Below are 22,202 nucleotides of genomic sequence, written 5' to 3' on the forward strand. Positions count from 1 at the left end.
GTGTGGAAATAGGCCTATGGAATTGTTTGGGGTGTGGACATTGGCCTATCGAATAATAATAATAATAATCAAATCAAATCAAATGTTTATTTAGGTAAGGTACATACATACAAGAGATTTTACAAAGAGTGATGGATTTATAGATAGGGCTAGTACATACAATGCCTAAAGCCACTATTACGCAAAGCGTTTCGGGCATAAAGATAATAAGAATAATAATGAGAAAATCCATTGGGACTGTGTGGTGTCGCAAACCCACGACCAAGGCATTGCCAGCTACCACTGTACCACCACTGACTTCCTAAAAGTCTTACAATCAGATTTCTACTGATGTCACAGGAAGTCTGTGATATCCTTATATCACAGGAAGACTTGAAGCCAGTCCAAGTTTAATGCAAGACCCCCCAAGCACTCAGGTGAAGGGGTAAAGTGTTGTAGTTGAACACTGTACAACCAACTTCAGATATGACACTGAAAATCGCACTAAGGTGATATACATCAATGAACAATCTACTGGGGCTGTGAGGTGACGCAAACATTGCAGGTTCGCATCTCCTCACAGCCTGAGTAAATTTTCTCATTGATGTATATCACGTTAGTGTGATTTTCTGTGTGTAAATAATAATAATAATAATATTATTATTATTTATTCAAAAGATTGTGTGTACAAAGAACATAAGAGTAATAAATGAATAAATCCACAAGGGCCGTGACGAGGGTTCGAACCTACATCCGAGAAGATCCCAGACGCTCCTTAACCACTTAACTGCGCCAACCGAGAATACTCGGTTTGATTTTTTCATACCCATTCTAAATTTGTGCGAGGTTGGTTGTGTAAGAAATGGACTCTTAGGACCTCCAGTGAGAGGTAGCCATCTTGAAAAAAATTCCCCTTATGCCCTAGGGCTGCTGGCTGGGTTAGTACTGAGTAAACAACTATGAGTGGCGCACATGCCTCTGGCTCCCAAACACCTGTCCGATGCGGAGTTGAAAGATCGCGCTTTGTCGGTGAAATTCAAACCTTAATGTTTGAAGAATATAAGGGTCATAATATTGGTGAAGCTAGGTGCAATAAGAACCTAACACAAAGGTCAGATGCAAGTGATCCAGCACCTATGAGGACAATACAGCGAGCGTATCCAGTTGTAGCTCTGAGCGCCACCCTTGCCCACCTATGCTCTCTCCAATTTATTTAGATGATACATAGATGAATCTTTTTCTGCGTTCAGTGATGATGCATCTGATACAAATAGCATAGATGAGCAGTGTTAGCGGCTTCCATGGTGGTGTTTTCCATAGATATTTTCAAGAATAGCTGAATCTCTTCTTTACTGACGGACATTCATTGAGGCTGGCTGAATTTCTTCCTGTGTGGGACCTTACAAGGCGATCTTTTCACGACTACCTTACAAATTGATCTTTCCCTGTAATCTTCGCAAGACTACCTTATGTTTTACAAGCTTGGCTACAAACCACCTACAGGTACTAATGCCAAGGGTGTACACACAGAACAAAGAAACAGGAAGCGAAATTCTATCTGTACCTGGTGCAATGAAAGCGAAGTCGCACTGTGTACCCTGGTCTACTTCGTTGATTATTACTCACTTCCGAAGTACTGAGTGTGTAATACAGTGTGTTACTGTGTAGTGTGTGAAACTGTACATATTGTAATTTTAGTGAATTTTTAACAAGTAATATTGCGACAATAAACATTTATTGTGGACACATTGCTGACACATGTATCACAGTTTCATGGAACATTATGAACGTTCTACTGTATACATATTGTAAAGGATACAAATATGCTTCATATACGATAAAAAACAAACAAATAAAACCGCATTGGAAATACATTAAACGGATAATTGAAAATATACTTTGTGCCCACATCTGGTGCTTGAATGGCCCGTGCGACCGTGTCTGGTCGTGTCATGCATGGGCGACCAGCCCCTGATGGCATCACAACGCACCTTGTCCACGTCTCCAGAGCCAAAGTAAGTGGAATTTGGTATTTATTTTTACATAGACATGTTCAGGGAAGGAAATTTATCATTTTACGAAGAAAAAAGTTTTTTTAGTGAACACTTTATTTCATGCGCACGGGGAATTTCACAGTAAACTCGGCGCAGCATGGTGGTTAATCGACATGGATAAGAATTGCAACCGAGAAGTCAACTTGACTTACCACGGATCCAGCAGTCTCTCCGAGACACAAACTAGGTTTTTACACAATTCCCCCATGCACCTGAGCTCTGTCAATAAGCTGTTCTACCTCTTCGCCCTTACTTCATTACACACTCTCGGACGTAGATTTGAACCCTCGTCATGGCTCTTGTGGATTTGTTCATTTCAAACTTAAAATGAAACAAACAAACAAATTCATTTCAAATTTGTTCATATCAAACCTACCTGTACTATCAAAAATATTTGAAAAAATTATCTACAAACAGCTGTACTCCTACCTCGTAAAATTCGACATATTCGGCCCCTGCCAGTTTGGCTTCTGCTCCCAAAAGAGTACTAACGACGCAATTATTAGTCTCCTTGATATAATTTACTCAGCCCTTGACAAAAATGAGTTTCCGATTGGACTTTTCATTGACCAGAGAAAGGCCTTTGATACTGTTAATCACAACTACCTCTAATGTAACCTGCATCATTATGGAATCCGAGGTCATGCCCTGCACTAGATCCAATCCTATCTTAGTGATAGACACCAATGTGTAGCCATCAATGATATAACCTCTTTTACTCTACCAATAACCATTGGAGTGCCACTGGGCAGCATCTTGGGATCTCTCCTATCTCTTATATACATTAATGATCTGCCTGATGTCACCAACATTCTGAAACCTACATTGTTTGCTGATTATACTACCCTCATCAACTCTAACCCCAAAACACACACACTAAATAATGCTGTTAATAATGAACTAAAAAAAAAGTCCACTTATGGATTTCAACCAACAAACTAACACTTAACATAGAAAAGACCTACTACATCTTATTTGGAAGCAAATCAACAAATGCAATTCAGCTTCAGATAGACAATGTTATCATTAGTAATAAAAATGATGGAAATTTTCTTGGCCTATTCCTAGATAAGAGACTCGTCTTCAGCACCTACATACAACACATAACTAAGAAAGTCTCTAAAACAGTTGGTATACTCTCCAAAATCAGATACTATGTATCTAACTCTGCTCTCATCTCACTACAGTATATTATTCACTAATCTATCCCTATCTTAATTATGGTATCTATGCATGGGGTTCAACCACTGCAAACCACCTCAAGTCCATCATCACCCAGCAAAAATCTGCTATCAGAATAATAAAAAATTCTGCTTTCAGACAACACTCGGCCCCCTTGTTTAACTCCCTAAACATGCTAAACATAATCTCACTCCACACATTCTCTTGTGTCAACTACATTTACAAAACCCTGTTCTTAAATGCAAATCATGTTCTGAAACTCTCCCTGGACAGATGTAATAGGACCCATTATCACCACAACAGAAATAAATATCTCTTTGATATCCCCAGAGTCAAACTTAATCTGTGCAAACAATCTTTGCAAATTAAGGGACCTAGTCTATCTAACTCACTCCCTAATGAATTGAAAAGCTGTCCAACTTTTGCGTCATTCAAAAAGAAAACTAAAATGTACCCAATTTCATCTTCATAGTTTTCTACCTTGTTGCTTTAAAATTGCACTGCGTCTAGTGCTACCCAATCTCCCAATCTTCATGTACCCAGTCCAAACAACTTTACCATTGTGATCATTGCTGTCTTCTTATATGTGCTTTCAATTTGCTGTATGGTGCCTATTAATCTTCGTTTAAATTACCAATCAAGCTGTCAATGCAATCAATCTGAACTTTAATATACCAATGTGCTTTAATATTTCCTACTAATCTCTCTCATCTCATTTTTTTTCTTTCTTGCAATGTATCTGTTATCATTTTATTAATTCCGCTAGAATTTGCCTACTTAAAATTATCTGTTAGATTAAGGACCTGCCCAAAACGCTGCGCGTACTAGTGGCTTTACAAGATTGTAAATACCATGCTATGTATTCTCACAAACCCAATGTACCTTCTTGTATATAAATAAATAAAAAAACTTACAAATAACCAAGATCATAAAGGACACGAGTAAACACTTTATCAAAGAAATGTATGAAATTAAATGACATTAAATGTAGACAGTAAATGTAGAAATTATATACTCACCTAATTGTGCTTGCGGGGGTTGAGCTTTGGCTCTTTGGTCCGGATGAATAATTGGTCCGGATTATGAGTAATATAGTGTGTCCTCGCTTGAACGAACTATATTGGGGCGTAGCAGATTCATTCCAGTGTGGAATTCATTCCATCAATCCGGCCCCAGCATCCCCCTTCCCCCCCAAAAAAAAAAAAATTAATAATACATATGCCAGTACACATTTGCCTTTTGAAAAATTAAATAACAAAGAATTTGTATTGTAATGAAATAAATTGATATTGCACGATACAGTACTGTACTTACCGTACCAGTTGAGTTTTGTAGTGCAAACTTTGTAAGCCTTAATATCCTGAGAGTGCCACACATATGAATATAAATTGTTTAAAGAACAGTAACTTTTCTAACAAATGTACATTATACACTACAGTCTGTACATAAAGTACAGACCACTAGAATCACACTACTGCAGTACATGCATATCACTTAAACTACACTTTGTACATTTAATGTCATTAGAACTGTACTGTACAGCTCAATTGGTACTCCCAGGTAAGTTATGGCTAGTGCTGGGTGCTGGTCCAGTTGCCTGGGCATCCTCAACAGGTGTGTCCTTGCTACCTGGTTGATACCTGGTTGATGGGGTTCTGGGAGTTCTTCTACTCCCCAAGCCCGGCCCGAGGCCAGGCTTGACTTGTGAGAGTTTGGTCCACCAGGCTGTTGCTTGGAGCGGCCCGCAGGCCCACATACCCACCACAGCCCGGTTGGCCCGGCACTCCTTGGAGGAATAAATCTAGTTTCCTCTTGAAAATGTCCACGGTTGTTCCGGCAATATTTCTTATGCTTGCTGGGAGGACGTTGAACAACCGCGGACCTCTGATATTTATACAGTGTTCTCTGATTGTGCCTATGGCACCTCTGCTCTTCACTGGTTCTATTCTACATTTTCTTCCATATCGTTCACTCCAGTACGTTGTTATTTTACTGTGTAGATTTGGTACTTGGCCCTCCAGTATCTTCCAGGTGTATATTATTTGATATCTCTCTCGTCTTCTTTCTAGTGAGTACATTTGGAGGGCTTTGAGATGATCCCAATAATTTAGGTGCTTTATTGCGTCTATGCGTGCCGTATATGTTCTCTGTATTCCCTCTATTTCAGCAATCTCTCCTGCTCTGAAGGGGGAAGTGAGTACTGAGCAGTACTCAAGACTAGTGCTAGTGCTGGGTGCTAGTCCAGTTGCCTGGGTATCCTCGGAAGGTGAGTCTTTGCTATTGCTGGGTGCTGGTCCTGTAGGCCTACTGTGAAATCGTACCAAAAACTTTGGAATCTTAGTTTGTTTCTTTGTCGTGAGCTTCATTATAATATCTTTCATGTCCTTTAGGTGCAGGTAATAATCTGTCAGCTCTTCATTATCAGTTACAATAACCAAATCAAGCAGATCATTAACCTTTTGCAATGATGCAGCATATGGAATAGATAACACACTATCATCTTCCTCTGTCACATCCTCATCATTATTACCAGTAACACACTGGATAATCTCATTATCAGTTAATTCACCATAACCTGGATCATCAGTATCATTATCTAACCACTCATTCACATCAGAAAGTTGCAAATCTTCCTCACCTGCATCTCTGAATGTCTCAAAAATCGCATTATCAAAGCCCTCAAAATCATAGTAAGCTTTGTCTTCATTCTAACCAGGTACCGGACTCAGAATTTTATTCCATGCATTCTTTAATGTGGTGACCTTCAACTCGCTCCATTCTATGGCCTAGTTGTAAATTGCATCTTTAATTGAATATTTCTTGAAGTTTTCTAATGTTCTACTAGCCTTTGTATGAACAAATCCACAAGGGCTGTGACGAGGATTCGAACTTGCGTCCGAGAGCATACTTTGTATCCTTATTAGTCACTGTGTTGCTCGGGCTCCAAATATGGATACCCCCTGTGTGCAGGAAATAAATTCTTGGCAAAATTTTTTTTCTCTTCTAATGTTAAAATAAAGTCTCTGATCACGGGAAACTAAAAAATAAATATTGTATGTAATTACCTAAGTGTAGTTACAGGATGAGAGCTACGCTCATGGTGTCCCGTCTTCCCAACACTCTTTGTCATATAACGCTTTGAAACTACTGACGGTCTTGGCCTCCACCACCTTCTCCCCTAACTTGTTCCAACCGTCTACCACTCTGTTTGCGAAAGTGAATTTTCTTATATTTCTTCGGCATCTGTGTTTAGCTAGTTTATATCTATGATCTCTTGTTCTTAAAGTTCCAAGTCTCAGGAAATCTTCCCTATCGATTTTATCAATTCCTGTTACTATTTTGTATGTAGTGATCATATCACCTCTTTTTCTTTTGTCTTCTAGTTTTGGCAAATTTAATGCCTCTAACCTCTCCTCGTAGCTCTTGCCCTTCAGTTCTGGGAGCCACTTAGTAGCATGTCTTTGCACCTTTTCCAGTTTGTTGATGTGCTCCTTAAGATATGGGCACCACACAACTGCTGCATATTCTAGCTTTGGCCTAACAAAAGTTGTGAACAATTTCTTTAGTATATCGCCATCCATGTATTTAAAAGCAATTCTGAAGTTAGAAAGCGTGGCATAGGCCCATCGCACAATATTTTTTATGTGATCCTCAGGTGATAGTTTTCTATCTACAACCACCCCTAGATCTCTTTCTTTATCAGAATTCTTTAAAGATTTCTCACATAATATATAGGTTGTGTGGGGTCTATGTTCTCCTATTCCACATTCCATAACATGGCATTTATTAACATTAAATTCCATTTACCAAGTAGCGCTCCATGTACTTATTTTGTCCAGGTCTTCTTGAAGGGCATGACAATCATCTAAGTTTCTTATCCTTCCTATTATCTTAGCATCATCAGCAAACATGTTCATATAATTCTGTATACCAACTGGTAGATCATTTATGTAGACAATAAACATCACTGGTGCAAGAACTGAACCCTGTGGTACTCCACTTGTGACATTTCTCCAGTCCGATACATTGCCTCTGATCATAGCCCTCATTTTTCTATCAGTCAGAAAATTTTTCATCCATGTTAGAAGCGTACCTGTCACTCCTCCAATATTTTCCAGTTTCCAGAACAACCTCTTATGTGGAACTCTGTCGAAAGCCTTTTTTAGGTCTAGATAGATGCAGTCAACCCAACCATCTCTTTCCTGTAATATCTCTGTTGCTCGATCATAGAAACTGAGTAAATTCGATACACAGGATCTTCCAGATCGAAAACCATACTGTCTATCTGTTATTATATCATTTCTCTCCAGGTGTTCTACCCATTTAGATTTAATTATTTTTTCCAATATTTTGACTATTACACTTGTCAATGATACCGGTCTATAATTAAGAGGGTCTTCCCTGCTTCCACATTTGTAGATTGGAACTATGTTAACCTTTTTCCACACATCAGCTACAACTCCTGTAAACAGGGATGCCTGAAAAATCAGTTGAAGAGGAATGCTGAGCTCAGGTGCACATTCTCTTAGAACCCATGGTGAAACTCCATCTGGACCAACTGCTTTGTACTTATTTAGCTCCTTGAGCATTTTTTCCACTTCGTCTCTAGACACCTCTATGTGCTCTATGTTGTTCTCTGGAATTCTTATTGTATCTGGTTCCCTGAAGATTTCATTTTGTACAAACACACTTTGGAACTTTTTGTTTAATGTTTCACACATTTCCTTTTCATTTTTCGTGAATCTATTTCCCATTTTCAACCTCTGAATATTATCCTTTACCTGCAATTTGTTGTTTATGAATTTATAGAATAGACCTGGTTCTGTTTTACATTTGTCTGCAATCCCTTTTTCAAAATTTCTTTCTGCCTCTCTCCTCACTGCCGTGTAGTTGTTTCTCGCATCTTTGTATCGCTGGTATGTTTGGGGGTTCGGCCTCTTCCTGTATTGATTCCATTTTTGTGTCTTTTGGTCTCTGGCCCTCTCGCACTTTCTGTTGAACCAATCCTGTTTCCTAGTTCTGCTTCTCTGTTTTGGTATAAATTTTTTTGTGCCTTTTTCATATATTTCACAAAACCTGACATACATCTCATTCACTTCCTTGTCTAGCATAAAGTCTGTCCAATTATACTCACTAAAAATTTTTCTAATGTTGCCATAATGTCCTCTCCTAAAGTCAGGTTTTTCATTTGCATCGATCGTCATATTTTCTTCCAGATTATAACGCATTGCATACTTTATTCCCAAAAAGACATGGTCACTTTTACCCAAGGGAGGAAGGTACTGAATGTCAAATATTTCTTCCTCCTTCCTGGTAAATATCAAATCTAGCATGGAGGGAATGTCCCCTTCCCTCATCCTCGTAGCTTGTTTAACTGACATACTTTAGCCGTGATGGAGCTGGGAAGTTGAGCAAATTTTGGGCACTGGGCGATGGAGCGCTCAGGGTTCATTGCTATGCTCAAAATTATGGGGCTTATATATGTGACATATATATATATATATATATATATATATATATATATATATGTCGTACCTAATAGCCAGAACGCACTTCTCAGCCTACTATTCAAGGCCCGATTTGCCTAATAAGCCAAGTTTTCATGAATTAATGTTTTTTCGTCTACCTAACCTACCTAACCTAACCTAACCTAGCTTTTTTTGGCTACCTAACCTAACCTTACCTATAAATATAGGTTAGGTTAGGTTAGGTAGGGTTGGTTAGGTTCGGTCATATATCTACGTTAATTTTAACTCCAATAAAAAAAAATTGACCTCATACATAGAGAAAAGGGTTGCTTTATCATTTCATAAGAAAAAAATTATAGTAAATATATTAATTCAGGAAAACTTGGCTTATTAGGCAAATCGGGCCTTGAATAGTAGGCTGAGAAGTGAGTTATGGCTACTAGGTATGTCATATATATATATATATATATATATTTATTTATTTATTTATTTATATACAAGAAGGTACATTGGGTTTGTGAGAATACATAGCATGGTATTTACAATCTTGTAAAGCCGCTAATACGCACAGCGTTTCGGGCAGATCCTTAATCTAACAGATAATTTTAAGTAGGTAAATTCTAGCAAAATTAATAAAATGATAACAGATACATTGCAAGAAAAAAATGAGATGAGAGAAATTAGTAGGTATATTAAAGCACATTGGTATATTAAAGCTCTGATTGATTGCATTGACAGCTTGATTGGTAATTTAAACAAAGATTAATAGGCACGATACAGCAAATTGATAGCGCATATAAGAAGACAGCAATGATCACAATGGTAAAGTTGTTTGGATTGGGTACATCAAGATTGGGAGATTGGGTAGCACTAGATACAGTGCAATTTTAAAGCAAAAAGCTAGAAAACTATGAAGATGAAATTAGGTACTTTTTAGTTTTGTTTTTGAATGACGCCAAAGTTGGACAGCTTTTCAATTCATTAGGGAGTGAGTTCCATAGACTAGGTCCCTTTATTTGTATAGAGTGTTAACTCTGATTAAGTTTGACTGGGGATATCACAGAGATATTTATTTCTGGTGTGGTGATAATGGGTCCTATTACATCTGTCCAGGGAGAGTTTCAGTGCAGGATTTGCATTTAAGAACAGGGTTTTGTAAATGTAGTTGACACAAGAGAATGTGTGGAGTGAGATTATATTTAGCATGTTTAGGGAGTTAAACAAGGGGGCTGTGTGTTGTCTGAAAGCAGAATTGGTTATTATTCTGATAGCAGATTTTTGCTGGGTGGTGATGGACTTGAGGTGGTTTGCAGTGGTAGAACCCCCATGCACAGATACCATAATTAAGATAGGGATAGATAAGTGCATAATATAGTGAGATGAGAGCAGAGTTAGGTACATAATATCTGATTTTGGAGAGTATACCAACTGTTTTAGAGATTTTCTTAGTTATGTGTTGTATGTGGGTGCTGAAGTTGAGTCTCTTGTCTAGGAATAGGCCATGAAACTTTCCATCATTTTTATTACTAATGTTAACATTGTCTATCTGAAGCTGAATTGCATTTGTTGATTTGCTACCAAATAAGATGTAGTAGGTCTTTTCTATGTTAAGTGATAGTTTGTTGATTGACGTCCATAAGTGAACTTTTTTAGTTCATTATTAACAACATTATTTAGTGTATGTAGGTTGGGGGTTAGAATAGATGAGGGTAGTATCATCAGCAAACAATATAGGTTTCAGAATGTTAGAGACATTAGGCAGATCATTGATTTATATAAGAAATAGGAGAGGTCCTAAGATGCTGCCCTGTGGCACTCCAACGGTTATTGGTAGAGTGGGAGAGGTTATATCATTGACTGCTACACATTGGTGTCTATCACTATGATAGGATTGGATATAGTCCAGGGCATGGCCTCGGATTCCATTGTAACACCGTAAAGGTGTTTTGTTTTGTTGTATTTAATATATATATATATATATATATATATATATATATATATATATATATATATATATATATATATATATATATATATATATATATATATATATATATATAGTTAGTTCATGAGTCACAGACAAGGATTTGAAAGGCGCCATTCAGTCGGCCTGAAACTCACACCTCTAAGCGTTAATGACCTCAAGTTGACCTGAGGTCAGCTCAAGCAAATTTCACCTTGCTTCTGCTAATCTGATAATTGTAGCCTGATAGCCTTCAAACAAGCCGCCAGTTCTAGGTGTGGCTTGTTAGAGTGCCTGGGGCTATCTACTTGTGGGCGGAGTTAGCTACTAGGTTTCCCAATATGTAGATTCGGAGAGCTGTAGATTCGGGATGATAAGCAATAGGAGAACAGCCAGCAGAGCAGAACAGTGGACAGCATAGCCAGGGAGGCTGTCAGCCGGACAGGGCTGGACTGTTCCTGTCAACTACAGTCCCCCTCTTACTCTCAATCCAGCTATTGGCAGACACTTGGTGAGTTGAACATGGAAGGTGACTTAGTCGTGTTTACTAGTGTTGTGTGACTAGCAGGGACAGACAGTGGTAATGGTCTCAAATTCTTGGGTAGTGGCTCACTTTGTAATTTAATAGTGAACCTTCAGTTTGTTTGCTTGAATTATGATATCTATCCTTTTAAATATACTTGATGAATTTATTGAGAAAGTCACTTACTTTTAATCTGATTTTAATTGTTCCTAGATTTGGGATTTTTGGATGCAATATGCAAACTAAAGTGTAGAGTACTCTTGAGACTATGGGATTAAAGAATCTTGCCTGGAACATGATTCCCGTTGACATATGCTAATAACATCTTTTGATACAGACAAGTTCCATTCCTTGTCATGTATGTACTGTCTAGAATGGATGGTGGCAGCACTACTACTTCTACTGTCTACTTTTGTACTTCTACCCACCTACCCTTCTAGCTCTACCTCCACTCATCTCCGTACTCTCTCTCTTCTCCCTCCGCCCCTCTCCAAACTCTCCCTTTCAACTGACAACCCTCCTCGCTCCTCCCACCTCCCTACCTCTCTCACCCCAAACCCTCACTCATTACTTCATTATCCATTTCTTCCCTTTTGGTTCTCGTATACGTTTGTGGCAGTGAAATGGCTCTGGAGTTTCTCTAGAGTTTGCGGGTAGCTGATCAAGTTACGGTGCCTTGTAGTTGTAGCACCTAGGTAATCAAATACCTGGGTTACAAGGTGTTGAACAAGAGAGGTTGCAGTAGGAACTCTGGGGGGAACTCTAGAATAGTTGACTAACTGGGGGGCGAACTAATGGACTAAAGAGAGCTATTTCCCCCAACCCCCGTTACACCATAATGATGGAGTTTACGTAAGAGGTAGTTGTGATTAACAGTATCAAAGGCCTTTCTCAGGTCAATGAAGAGTCCAATCGGAAACTCATTTTTGTCAAGGGCTGAGTAAATTATATCAAGGAGACTAATAATTGTATCGTTGGTACTCTTTTGGGAGCAGAAGCCAAACTGACAGGGGCTGAGTATGTCAAATTTTACGAGGTAGGAATAGAGCTGTTTGTAGACAATTTTTTCAAATATTTTTGATAGTATGGGTAGGTTTGATATTGGTTTATAATTGTTTATGTCTGCCGGATTGCTTCCTTTATGAACTGCTGTTACTCTTGCTTTTTTAAGGTTATCAGGGAAGGTATGACACTCTAGGGATTTGTTGAACAGCAGAGCTATAGGTGGCGCAAGGGCATGGGAGGCGCTCTTGTATACAGTGGATGGGATTTCACTGATGTTCCCAGCATTAGTTTTTAGTGAGTGTATGATGGACACAACATCTGTCGGGCTGATTGGTGAAAGGAGAAGAGAGTTTGGATAGCTGCCTGAGAGATATGTGTTGATATGTGTCTGAGTCTGTGGGATTTTTCTGGCAAGGTTAGCACCAACCGATGAAAGGAAGCTATTAAATTAATTTGCCATTTTTAAATCAGTTGACACTGTGTAGCTATCCTTAGAGAGTATTATCTGGTTGTGGGAGTGTCGTTTTGTTCCTAGGATATTAGAGATGGTTTTCCATGTGTTTTTTATGTTGCCTTTTGCTTCTTTGAATCTATTCTCATAATATGAAAGTTTAGCTTTTCTTATGATACTGGTATGATCTTAAGCACTGATGAGTACCTTTTAACTACTTCCTTTGTAACTAGGCCAATGAAAAGAAATCTATCTTTTCATATTCAAGTTTTTTGTTGATTGATTTGTGTATGCCACTTGTGAGCCACGGATTGTTTATTCTTTTGTCAGTTACTTGTTTGATAAGGAGGGGACAGTGAGTATTGAAGTAATTATCACCACAATCCTGCTATTATCGTCCTATCATGGCTAAATAATACCAGTTACATATATATTTTGACATTATTTGGCAATGCTGTGGTCACAAGCTGAACAGCAGTGCTGTGAGCTCATGCTGCATGCGCCAGCCTTGGTTGCTCACTTAGTACTGAGGCTCTTACACCCGGGTATATTGCCCAAGATTTTTTTTAAATGACATCTGTTTATAAGAGCCCTGAGGAGGCTGATGTGAACCCCATGTAGCTGCAGGAGTTTTGAATCATACGCTATACCTATAAGATCCCTGAGGTGTGTTACGCACCACCCGAGGAGCGCCTACAAGCTCGTTGCGCAGTGCAGTGGTTAAGTATCTCGTCTTCCTCAGAGAGCAGAACTTCCATAATGTCTAAATTCATAGCTCAGGCATTAGCCTCAGACATTAGCCAGACAAAGCCCTTTGAGAGTATAGATAACCCTTAATCCATGAGTTGTATTACAGATGTAGTGTTTGGTGGTAAAGCCATACATGTTATTTTGCCATCAGGCGATGTTAATTTAGCAATGGGGTGAGCTGGGGCATTGTCTGTCAACAGCATTGCCTTTACCTCAGCAGGATGAATTCTACACTCATTGATCTGCTGCTTTTTTACTAATTTATAAAAGTGATTCTGGAACCAATCCTCAAAAATAATCTGTGTGAACCAGGCATTTTTTGTGTTGTAGTAGATGACAGGTAGTCTGTTCATGCAGTTTTTCAATGCTTTTGGGTTGGCAGATTTCCCAACAATTGCGTACTTTGTTCGGTGACTGCCATCTGCGTTACAGTACAATAATGCTGAAATTCTTTCCTTCTTTACCTTGCAACCAGGAATACTCTTCTCAAGCCGGAAGGCCAAAGTGTTTCTTTGAAGGCATTTCCAGTTAAAGCCTGTTACATCTGCATTGTACACTTAAACCAGCTTAGATTATTAGATATAATGTGCTGAAAAAGTTTATGCTTATGTGCATTAGCACTTCCAACACCTGCACTTAATGCCTCACCACAAATTTTCTTGTTAATGATGCCATACCTCTCTTTAAATCGACATACCCATTCAGTGCTAGCCTTGAAGTTGTCTATGTTTAACTTTACAGCAAGTCTTTCAGCTGCATTTCTAATAGAATCAACTGAAACAGCAATTCCTTTCGCAACATGCTGTGTAAACCATTTAAATACAGACGAGTCCAAATCCGTATACTTAGCAGGCCTCAATTTTTCCTGTTGCCTATTGCATCAGTTTGAGCAAAGAATTTCTTAATATTATCCTTCCGCTTTTTTATATCACAAACTGTAGCTTTACCGATGTTGAATTCTTGGGCGAGTCGAGTGACAGAGTATCCATGCTCTGCTTTCTCTATCAAGTCAACTTTCTAATCAATTGACAAATATTTTTTTTTTTTGTTTCATACCTTCAATACCATGAATGCTGCTCTGAGGCATCTTGATAGATTAAATGAGTTCAAACAGTAAAAATTTTTCAAATTTATCACGAAAATCCTTCGCGTGCGAGCCCGACATTTTTACCCCAGGAAGAGAAGCACATGGTGCCAGCCATCTCATCCAGGCCCAATGCATTGACATGACCTGTGCTTATTTTATAGGCATACTCAAAATTTAATGTACAAGTTACAAGTTGTCAAATGATTGTTACAAGTTGTTTTATTTAAAATATTATTATTGTTATAATTAGAGAAATATTGTTAGTTTGAAGTTTTATGCATTTTATACAGTATAGTTCTGTATTAACCCTTAAGCTGTGCATGGCATACATATACGACAGGACCTGATGGCAAAGTTCAATTTCTCAAATTTGCTCTAATGCTTTCCAGTTTTTTCTGCATACTAGCAAATCCTGCAACTTTGTCTAAATGATCACAAACGTAACTTGAAAAATAAGAAAACAAAAAATAATTATAAAATTGAATATTGAATACTTCAGATTTTGAGATTAGCTGCAAAAATATAAACTACTGTATCACCAATTGTTCATTTGGTGTTGTTATGCTCTCAGAATAGTATATGATCTTCATTTTCATAGATTTAGAATATGTTTTCAGTTTAGTTTACTGTAAAAAAAATTGTCAGCGTGGCATCTGAATTATGCGCAAAATTTAGAAAAAAAAATTGATATCTCCAAACGTTTAGGGTTTGTGAAAAATCCATTCTAATAGGATTGTATAACAGACAGCTGTGCACATTATTTGTAAAAATGATGAGAATAGGTGAGAAACTGGATTTTTTGAAGCAGACTCAAAGTTGAAACTCTAGTTTAAAGATAATTGAAGTTGAAGTTATCGACAATGAATAAGGTAGTTCTAATTCATTAATTTACTTATATGTTTTAATAAACGTTGTTTGATATTTGTACTTGAATATGTGAAAGTTGTAGGTCAATATGTGTTGTAATGATGTCAACAAAAAATAACCCCCCAAAAAACAAAATATAGGGGTAACTATAATGATTTATGGGATAAAAAATGTATACTTTATAGAAGTGATAAAGCTCTAATCTGGTCCCTAATCATCAAAACAGCCTAAAGAGACAAAGAAAATAGAATTTGAAATCTGTGAAAAACTCTGTAAAAAAAAAATTCAAAGTCCTAAGTTCTGCCAGTTGTGACTGATTTATTTGGTGACCAATTTCATTCTATCTTGACATAGTTAGGGATGGGTATGCACTCTCCAGGATGTAGAGGTTACAACAAAATCTGATAATAAACAAAGGAGACAAAAAAAAAATGGACATTGGTGAAAGTAACAGATATTAACATTAGGCAATGCATTTTTATATTTAACAATATAGAGCACGATAACATACTCATTATTATTGGTATTATTATGTATTACTCAGCAATGCTATACAGACACCAGCTGCATATCCACTTTGTGGACACTTCTTGCTACTATTCTTCTTTGTACATTGGACAAGTGCTTGCATCTCTTTATTACTGCATTTTCCCTCAGTTCCAGTTAATAGGAGCTGTTCTCCTTATCAACAAAATGTTCTCCTTTAAAAAAAAATTGTCTTAAATACATTTCTGAAAATATTGGAATGAAACTTTCATGATGCTTATGCCAATAAGTTGTAGATTTGTTTAACATTTAATATTAATTTTCACATAATTCAAATATTTTTTGCCCAGCCCCAGCTTTTACAGCCCAGGCTGTAGCAGCTTTAGGGTTAATGCATGTGGTTTGTATTATGTAGGCTTTTTTTTTATTATTATTATTTTCTACCACAGATGTGGCCACATTTACAATGCTAAGCAGCATATATACATTTTCTTCTGTCCTCCATGGGCAGGGTTAGAGAAGTGTTAAACATATAGTTCAAGGGTTTATTGAACAATCAACCACAGAAGGTGATTTGGTGCTTTTAAAATGCTAAGCTAACCTACATACGTAAATACATAGATATATAGATTTACGTATGCCCTACATAAAGTGTTTGATGTGTCTTTTACATAGTGTCATTAATGTGCATTTACAAAGGTGAAATGTAATTCTGATCAGCTTGCATATATACTTTATACACATACATATACATACACACACACACACATATATGTACATATACATATATATATACACACACACATGCATTCACATACATTTGTCTCTTTTACTCTGACAGGGTGAGATAGCTGATAGAGAAACTAGTGTGCAATTAAGCACTTCATCACTGAAGGTGATAAAGGTGCTTTTACAAGCTCAGGTTATATAGTTACATCACATACATACATACATTGTATAATTGATACATTACATGGTTAATCTTGGGTACAGTAGGATGTTAGAGAGGGAGGGGAGGCAGCCGAGAACCCGCCCATACCGCCTTCCCCTTTCCTGCCCACCCGTCCTTACTCCTGCCCACCCGTCCTTACTCCTGCCCACCCCTCCTTACTCCTGCCCACCCCTCCTTACTCCTGCCCACCCGTCCTTACTCCTGCCCACCCCTCCTTACTCCTGTCCACCCCTCCTTACTCCTGCCCACCCCTCCTTACTCCTGCCCACCCCTCCTTACTCCTGCCCACCCCTTCTTACTCCTGCCCACCCTCCTTACTCCTGCCCACCCTCCTTACTCCTGCCCACCCTCCTTACTCCTACCCACCCTCCTTACTCCTGCCCACCCTCCTTACTCCTGCCCACCCTCCTTACTCCTGCCTACCCTCCTTACTTTTGCTCAAAGCACAATACCTAACAAAATTATTTAATTTTTCTAAACATTTACTATGTTTTGGTGGGAAAAATTTAGTCATAGAAACCTTAAATTTGCTTTATTTTGCCTTAATAGGTAATACTGCTTCCAGTCTCTGCTCGGCTACCCAGGACGATAGCAAACACAACTTCTGCCCATTAATGATGGTAAGGACAATTTTATTCTTACTGTACTACCAGTGTGTGTGTTTATCTTGTTGATGTCAATAACCAGTGATTGTGAGTGTATTAATCAAGATATTTTCATTAACTAGTTTATTAATGTTGGTGTTGTCATTTACCAGTGATGGCGAGTGTATTTATTATATTGTCATTACCCAGTGATGGTGAGTGTATTAACCCCTTAACTGCGTTGCCTCCAAATATGACACCCCCGCAGTGTGCAGGAAATAAACTCTCTGGATTTTTTTTTTAAAGTGTCAAAAACCCTTCCCTGAATATGGGTATGTAAAAAAAAAATCGAAATTGTACTTACTTTGGCTGCTATGGTGTCCATAAGTTGGGGCGTGACGTCATCATTTTCCATTCGCCCGTGACGTACGCTCCCGAGGCCAGTAAGGCGCCCGGCGCGCGATTTGCCGCAAATATATATTTTTTCATTTTTTGCACACAGTTCCAAATACATTTTATTTGTTTTTACGTGCTAATTCTATGTATAATGAACACGTACACTATATTATGGCAGTAAAACATCCATACTGTCCGAAGACACTGTGTTACGTGCAAGACACATGTGTACACGTATGTTGCACATATTTACCATGTATCATGCTAATTTATGTATATATACAATCTATTTACACACTATACACTGTCACACAGTATATACATTCACCATCAACATACACAGAACTCCTCGAGTGTGAGCAGCCACACCCAGCCAGCCATTCCTCCAACATCGTACCCACCATCACCCCTCCTCCCACCATACTGTTATTCACACCAATGTTTTGGGTTCATTTATGTATATTTACAACACATTTACACACTCTACACTGTCACACACCATAAACTTACTCAGAACTCCGCGAGTGTGAGCTGCCACACCCAGCCAGCCAGTCCTCCCTCTATCCTCCAACATCGTACTCGCCATCACCCCTCCTCCCACCATACTCTTACTGTTTATATTACACTATTTACATGTTATGTATATCTATCTACATGTTTTATTCACCAGAACTATGCAAGTAAGCCGGTATTGTGTCCTAACAGTACAGTTGCTACCATACACTGCATGAGAAATCACACAGCAGACGACGCTACGATTACGACGTCACCTCCCTCACAAAAATAGCTCCTCCCAACATACACTTGTTGCTGTTATTATACTATATACACACACTGTATATACCCATGTACATATGTGTTCCCCATAGTGAACCACTAAGCTAGTATGGTGAGCAAAACAAGATTGGCTGCCACACACAGTGGAGGCTACCTCAATTCTCTCCCTCCCTCCCTCACCAAAATTCCTCCTTCCACAATACTACGCACACTGCTAATTATAACCACAATCCTGGTCACTAATTCCTGTAAATGAATAATTGACCACACGTTTATTTTGAAAAGGAACCTAAGAAGATGAAATAATTCCTAGATGGACGAAATAATGCTGTGGTGCTGTGAACATCGTGAACAGCATTGAATCACTGATATTTGAACATTGTTCCCAGTCATTATCACACTCAGGCTCTTCTATAATATTATCATGGCTAAATAATACAGATTATATATATATTTTGACATTATTAGGCGATGCTGTGGTCACACGCTGAACAGCAGAGCTGTGCGCTCATACTGCGTGCGCCGGACTTGGTTGCTCACTCACTACTGAGGCTCCAACACCCGGGAATGTGGACCACGATTTGTTTTAAAGATGGCGTCTGTTTACAAGAGCCCTGAGGAAGCTGATGTGAACCCCACGTAGCCGCGGGAGTTTTGAATGGAACATGAAAAATAAAAATACCCGGAGGCGAGTTACGCAATCCAGATGTTGGCCTGCAGGCGTGTTGCGCAGTTTAAGGGTTAACCCTTGTGTTGCTAAGAGCTATTTGCATCTTGTCACCCACAGGTGCATAACAAAAAAGAAAAAAAATTGTTTCCTAACCTGTTAATTTGTGTTCCCTGACCACAAGAGAGAAAAAAATTAATCGTACATACAAATGGCATAAATGAGCCGACAATATGAGCGATGACGTCACACCCTGCATGCTTGTTCATGCAAGGTGCGTCCCAGAAGCATCGGGCGCAGTCTTCAAGCAGCCAGAATTGCAACGAATTTATTTTCGCGGCATTATTTATAGTGTCTAGGTGTATTTTATCACAAATATTATTCACTTATTGTGTTGTATATAATGTTACTTCATGTTCAATGGTAATAAATGTTGCATACATTGAGTATACACATGTGCATAAAAATGTTTTCCCATTATGCCAATATAATATGTATTCACATTGTTCATTATTATATTTACACACACATGCACACACTATTTACAGGTTTGTGTAATATTATTGCACATTTAAGAAGTTTTGGAGAGAGTGGTAGGCATTGAAGCAGTTGACAGCACACAATGGGACTGCACACGCTTCACACCATATTTGCACATGTTTACGTTTCTGATGTCTTTTTTTTTGTTCTACAAACTAAGCAATCACGCTTGCCTATTGCACGCTTTCCAGCTGGTGGCAAATGTTTTAGTCTGTGTGCTTGAATGCCCTCCGTGTGAGTGAGCCTGGGTGTAGCAGCATGCTGCAACACTGGGTTCATGATGGGTCTTTGTATGCCAGGAACATCTTTGCCAAACTTTACTAATAACTGTGTCCCAAGTGTAAAAGCAAACAAACGGAAACATGGTTTATGTCCAGTTTTCACCAGATACATATTATAGCTGTTCAGCATGCTTATGTCAACAAGATCGAAAAACACTTTTTCGTCCACTTCAATGTTTTCCGCACTCACTCGACAGTGCCCTCCATCATGTCAGATTTATCAACCAAATGCATGTTGACATTATAGTCAAGAACACAATCTGGCTTATTGGTTCTTGTGTTACTCGGGTTCACCTTGCCAATGTTCACCATTGTACTATCATGAACGGTTGTCAGCAAGTTCACTTCTCTCGTGTCTTTCCACCTAACTGAGCGTATTTGATCACTTTTTCTTAGTTGGCAGTCACCAACTACAAGTTTATTGTCAAACACTGGCATTTCCCTTCTTCTTGGCTTTACTGTGCCAAACAATCCAGTTCTATTTTAAATCAAGAACCTAGCTTGCAAGGGACTTGTATAGCAGTTATCCGTGTATAAAATGTGGTCCTTGTTCATCCATGGTGTCATCAGTGACTTTACCACACTACCTGAGAAACCATGTTGGTCGTTACCGAGAATGTCTACATCGCTAGCAGAATACAGAATCGTGTGTAACACGTATCCTGTTTCACAGTCACAAAAAACAAAGAATTTCAATCCAAATCTGTGGCGTTTGGAGGGAATATACTGCTTGAATGAAACACGTCCTCTGAAAAGCACAAGGGAATCGTCAATCACCAGCTTCTGTGCTGGTATGTAGAAATCTCTGAACTTACCAATTGCTTCATTCATATAGTGCCTGACTCTCCAAAGTCTATCATCCTCTGTCCAGTCCTCATTACTTGCAAAATGAAGACACCTGAGGAGTATCTGAAACCTGTCTCGGGACAAATATTTCCCGAAGAAAGGTGTTGGAATAGTCTGGTCTTTGCTCCAATAATTTGTGATACAGTAGCGTGTTTGACACAATGTTTCATCAACATACATATTGCCAAAAATACATACATTTCACCTACAGTAGTGTTTTTCTAACGCTGCAATCGTGAATATTCTGTTATCTCTTTTCTAATGAGATGAGTCACATGAAGGTTCATTTGGTGTACATTATATTCCATGAGTGGCTCATCATACACTCCTGTAAAGTAATCCATTTCACACATGTCCTCACCATTATCAGGGAAAAGGTCTGTAATCCCAACTTCTTTATTGTCAAAGGCCGGAATTAGAGGAATAAAATCGTCACCATCACTCCACACAAGGACACATGCTGTCCTGCGAGACGCAACAGCGGCTCGACAGCGAGGAAGCGTTGCACACCGTGGACCATGAGCTAAAGTCCGTCTACGCAAAGTACAGCCGCTATGTGAATGTGAGGTGAAATCTCGTGAACATGAGGGTCTTGGTTCCTCATGTGGTGCCATGCAGCGGCGCTTGGCTGGGCGAGACGCTGCTGACGCGACAAATTCTCACCCGGTATCACCACTGGTACTAGCAACAGGCATGATAACACTATGCTCTGAATCCACTTCACTAAAACTAGAAAATGAGTCACCTTTCTCTGACTAGTCGCCCAAAATATCCTCGTACTCTAAATAAGCACAAGAACTGTGTGGTCGTTGGTGAATTGGAGTAGACACTGAGCGAGGAGGCACGGGTGAGCATGTAGGCCTCGCCATGGGAGGAGACTGTACTGTATCTCATATTCACTGTCTGTGCTGCTATCATCGGTCAATTGTCTGTAGTCCTTATCAATGTCAGGGTCATCAAAAATCACTGTCCTCACCATCAGAAAATAATTCACTAGTTATTTGCTCTTGAGTAAGTGATTGCATGGTGCGTGCTCAGGAGGCGTTTAGCCATGCGTTCGCCATGGTGACCGCCGGGTAATTGGTGCCTCCCACGCATTGGTAGCATGAGCTGGATATTTTTTACAAAATTGCAGCTGGTTTACTATAGCCCCTGGGCAGCGTATAGGGGGCCTCCCTACCCCGCTGGCCATTCAAATCTTGTGTGGTATTCCATCATGTCATATGACATCATGCACAATTTATAGCAAGTTACTCAACACATCATATGACGTGTTGCGCAGTTTAAGGGTTAATCATGGTGTTATTACCCAGTTATGTTGAGTGTATTAACCCTCTGAAATGC

General features: G+C 38.9%; 1 protein-coding gene across 1 annotated transcript in view; it reads left to right on the top strand.

The window, feature by feature from the left end:
- Positions 1–22,202, top strand: part of LOC123765805 (uncharacterized) — a 76,757-nt gene that overhangs the window by 13,124 nt on the left and 41,431 nt on the right. The window contains exon 2 of the mRNA XM_069305566.1: positions 17,317–17,387. Coding sequence (XP_069161667.1) covers positions 17,382–17,387 — 6 coding nt within the window. The 5' untranslated portion in view covers positions 17,317–17,381. The remainder of the gene's footprint in view (positions 1–17,316; positions 17,388–22,202) is intronic.

Source organism: Procambarus clarkii, chromosome 55 (assembly GCF_040958095.1).
Source record: "Procambarus clarkii isolate CNS0578487 chromosome 55, FALCON_Pclarkii_2.0, whole genome shotgun sequence".
Lineage (NCBI taxonomy): Eukaryota > Metazoa > Arthropoda > Malacostraca > Decapoda > Cambaridae > Procambarus > Procambarus clarkii.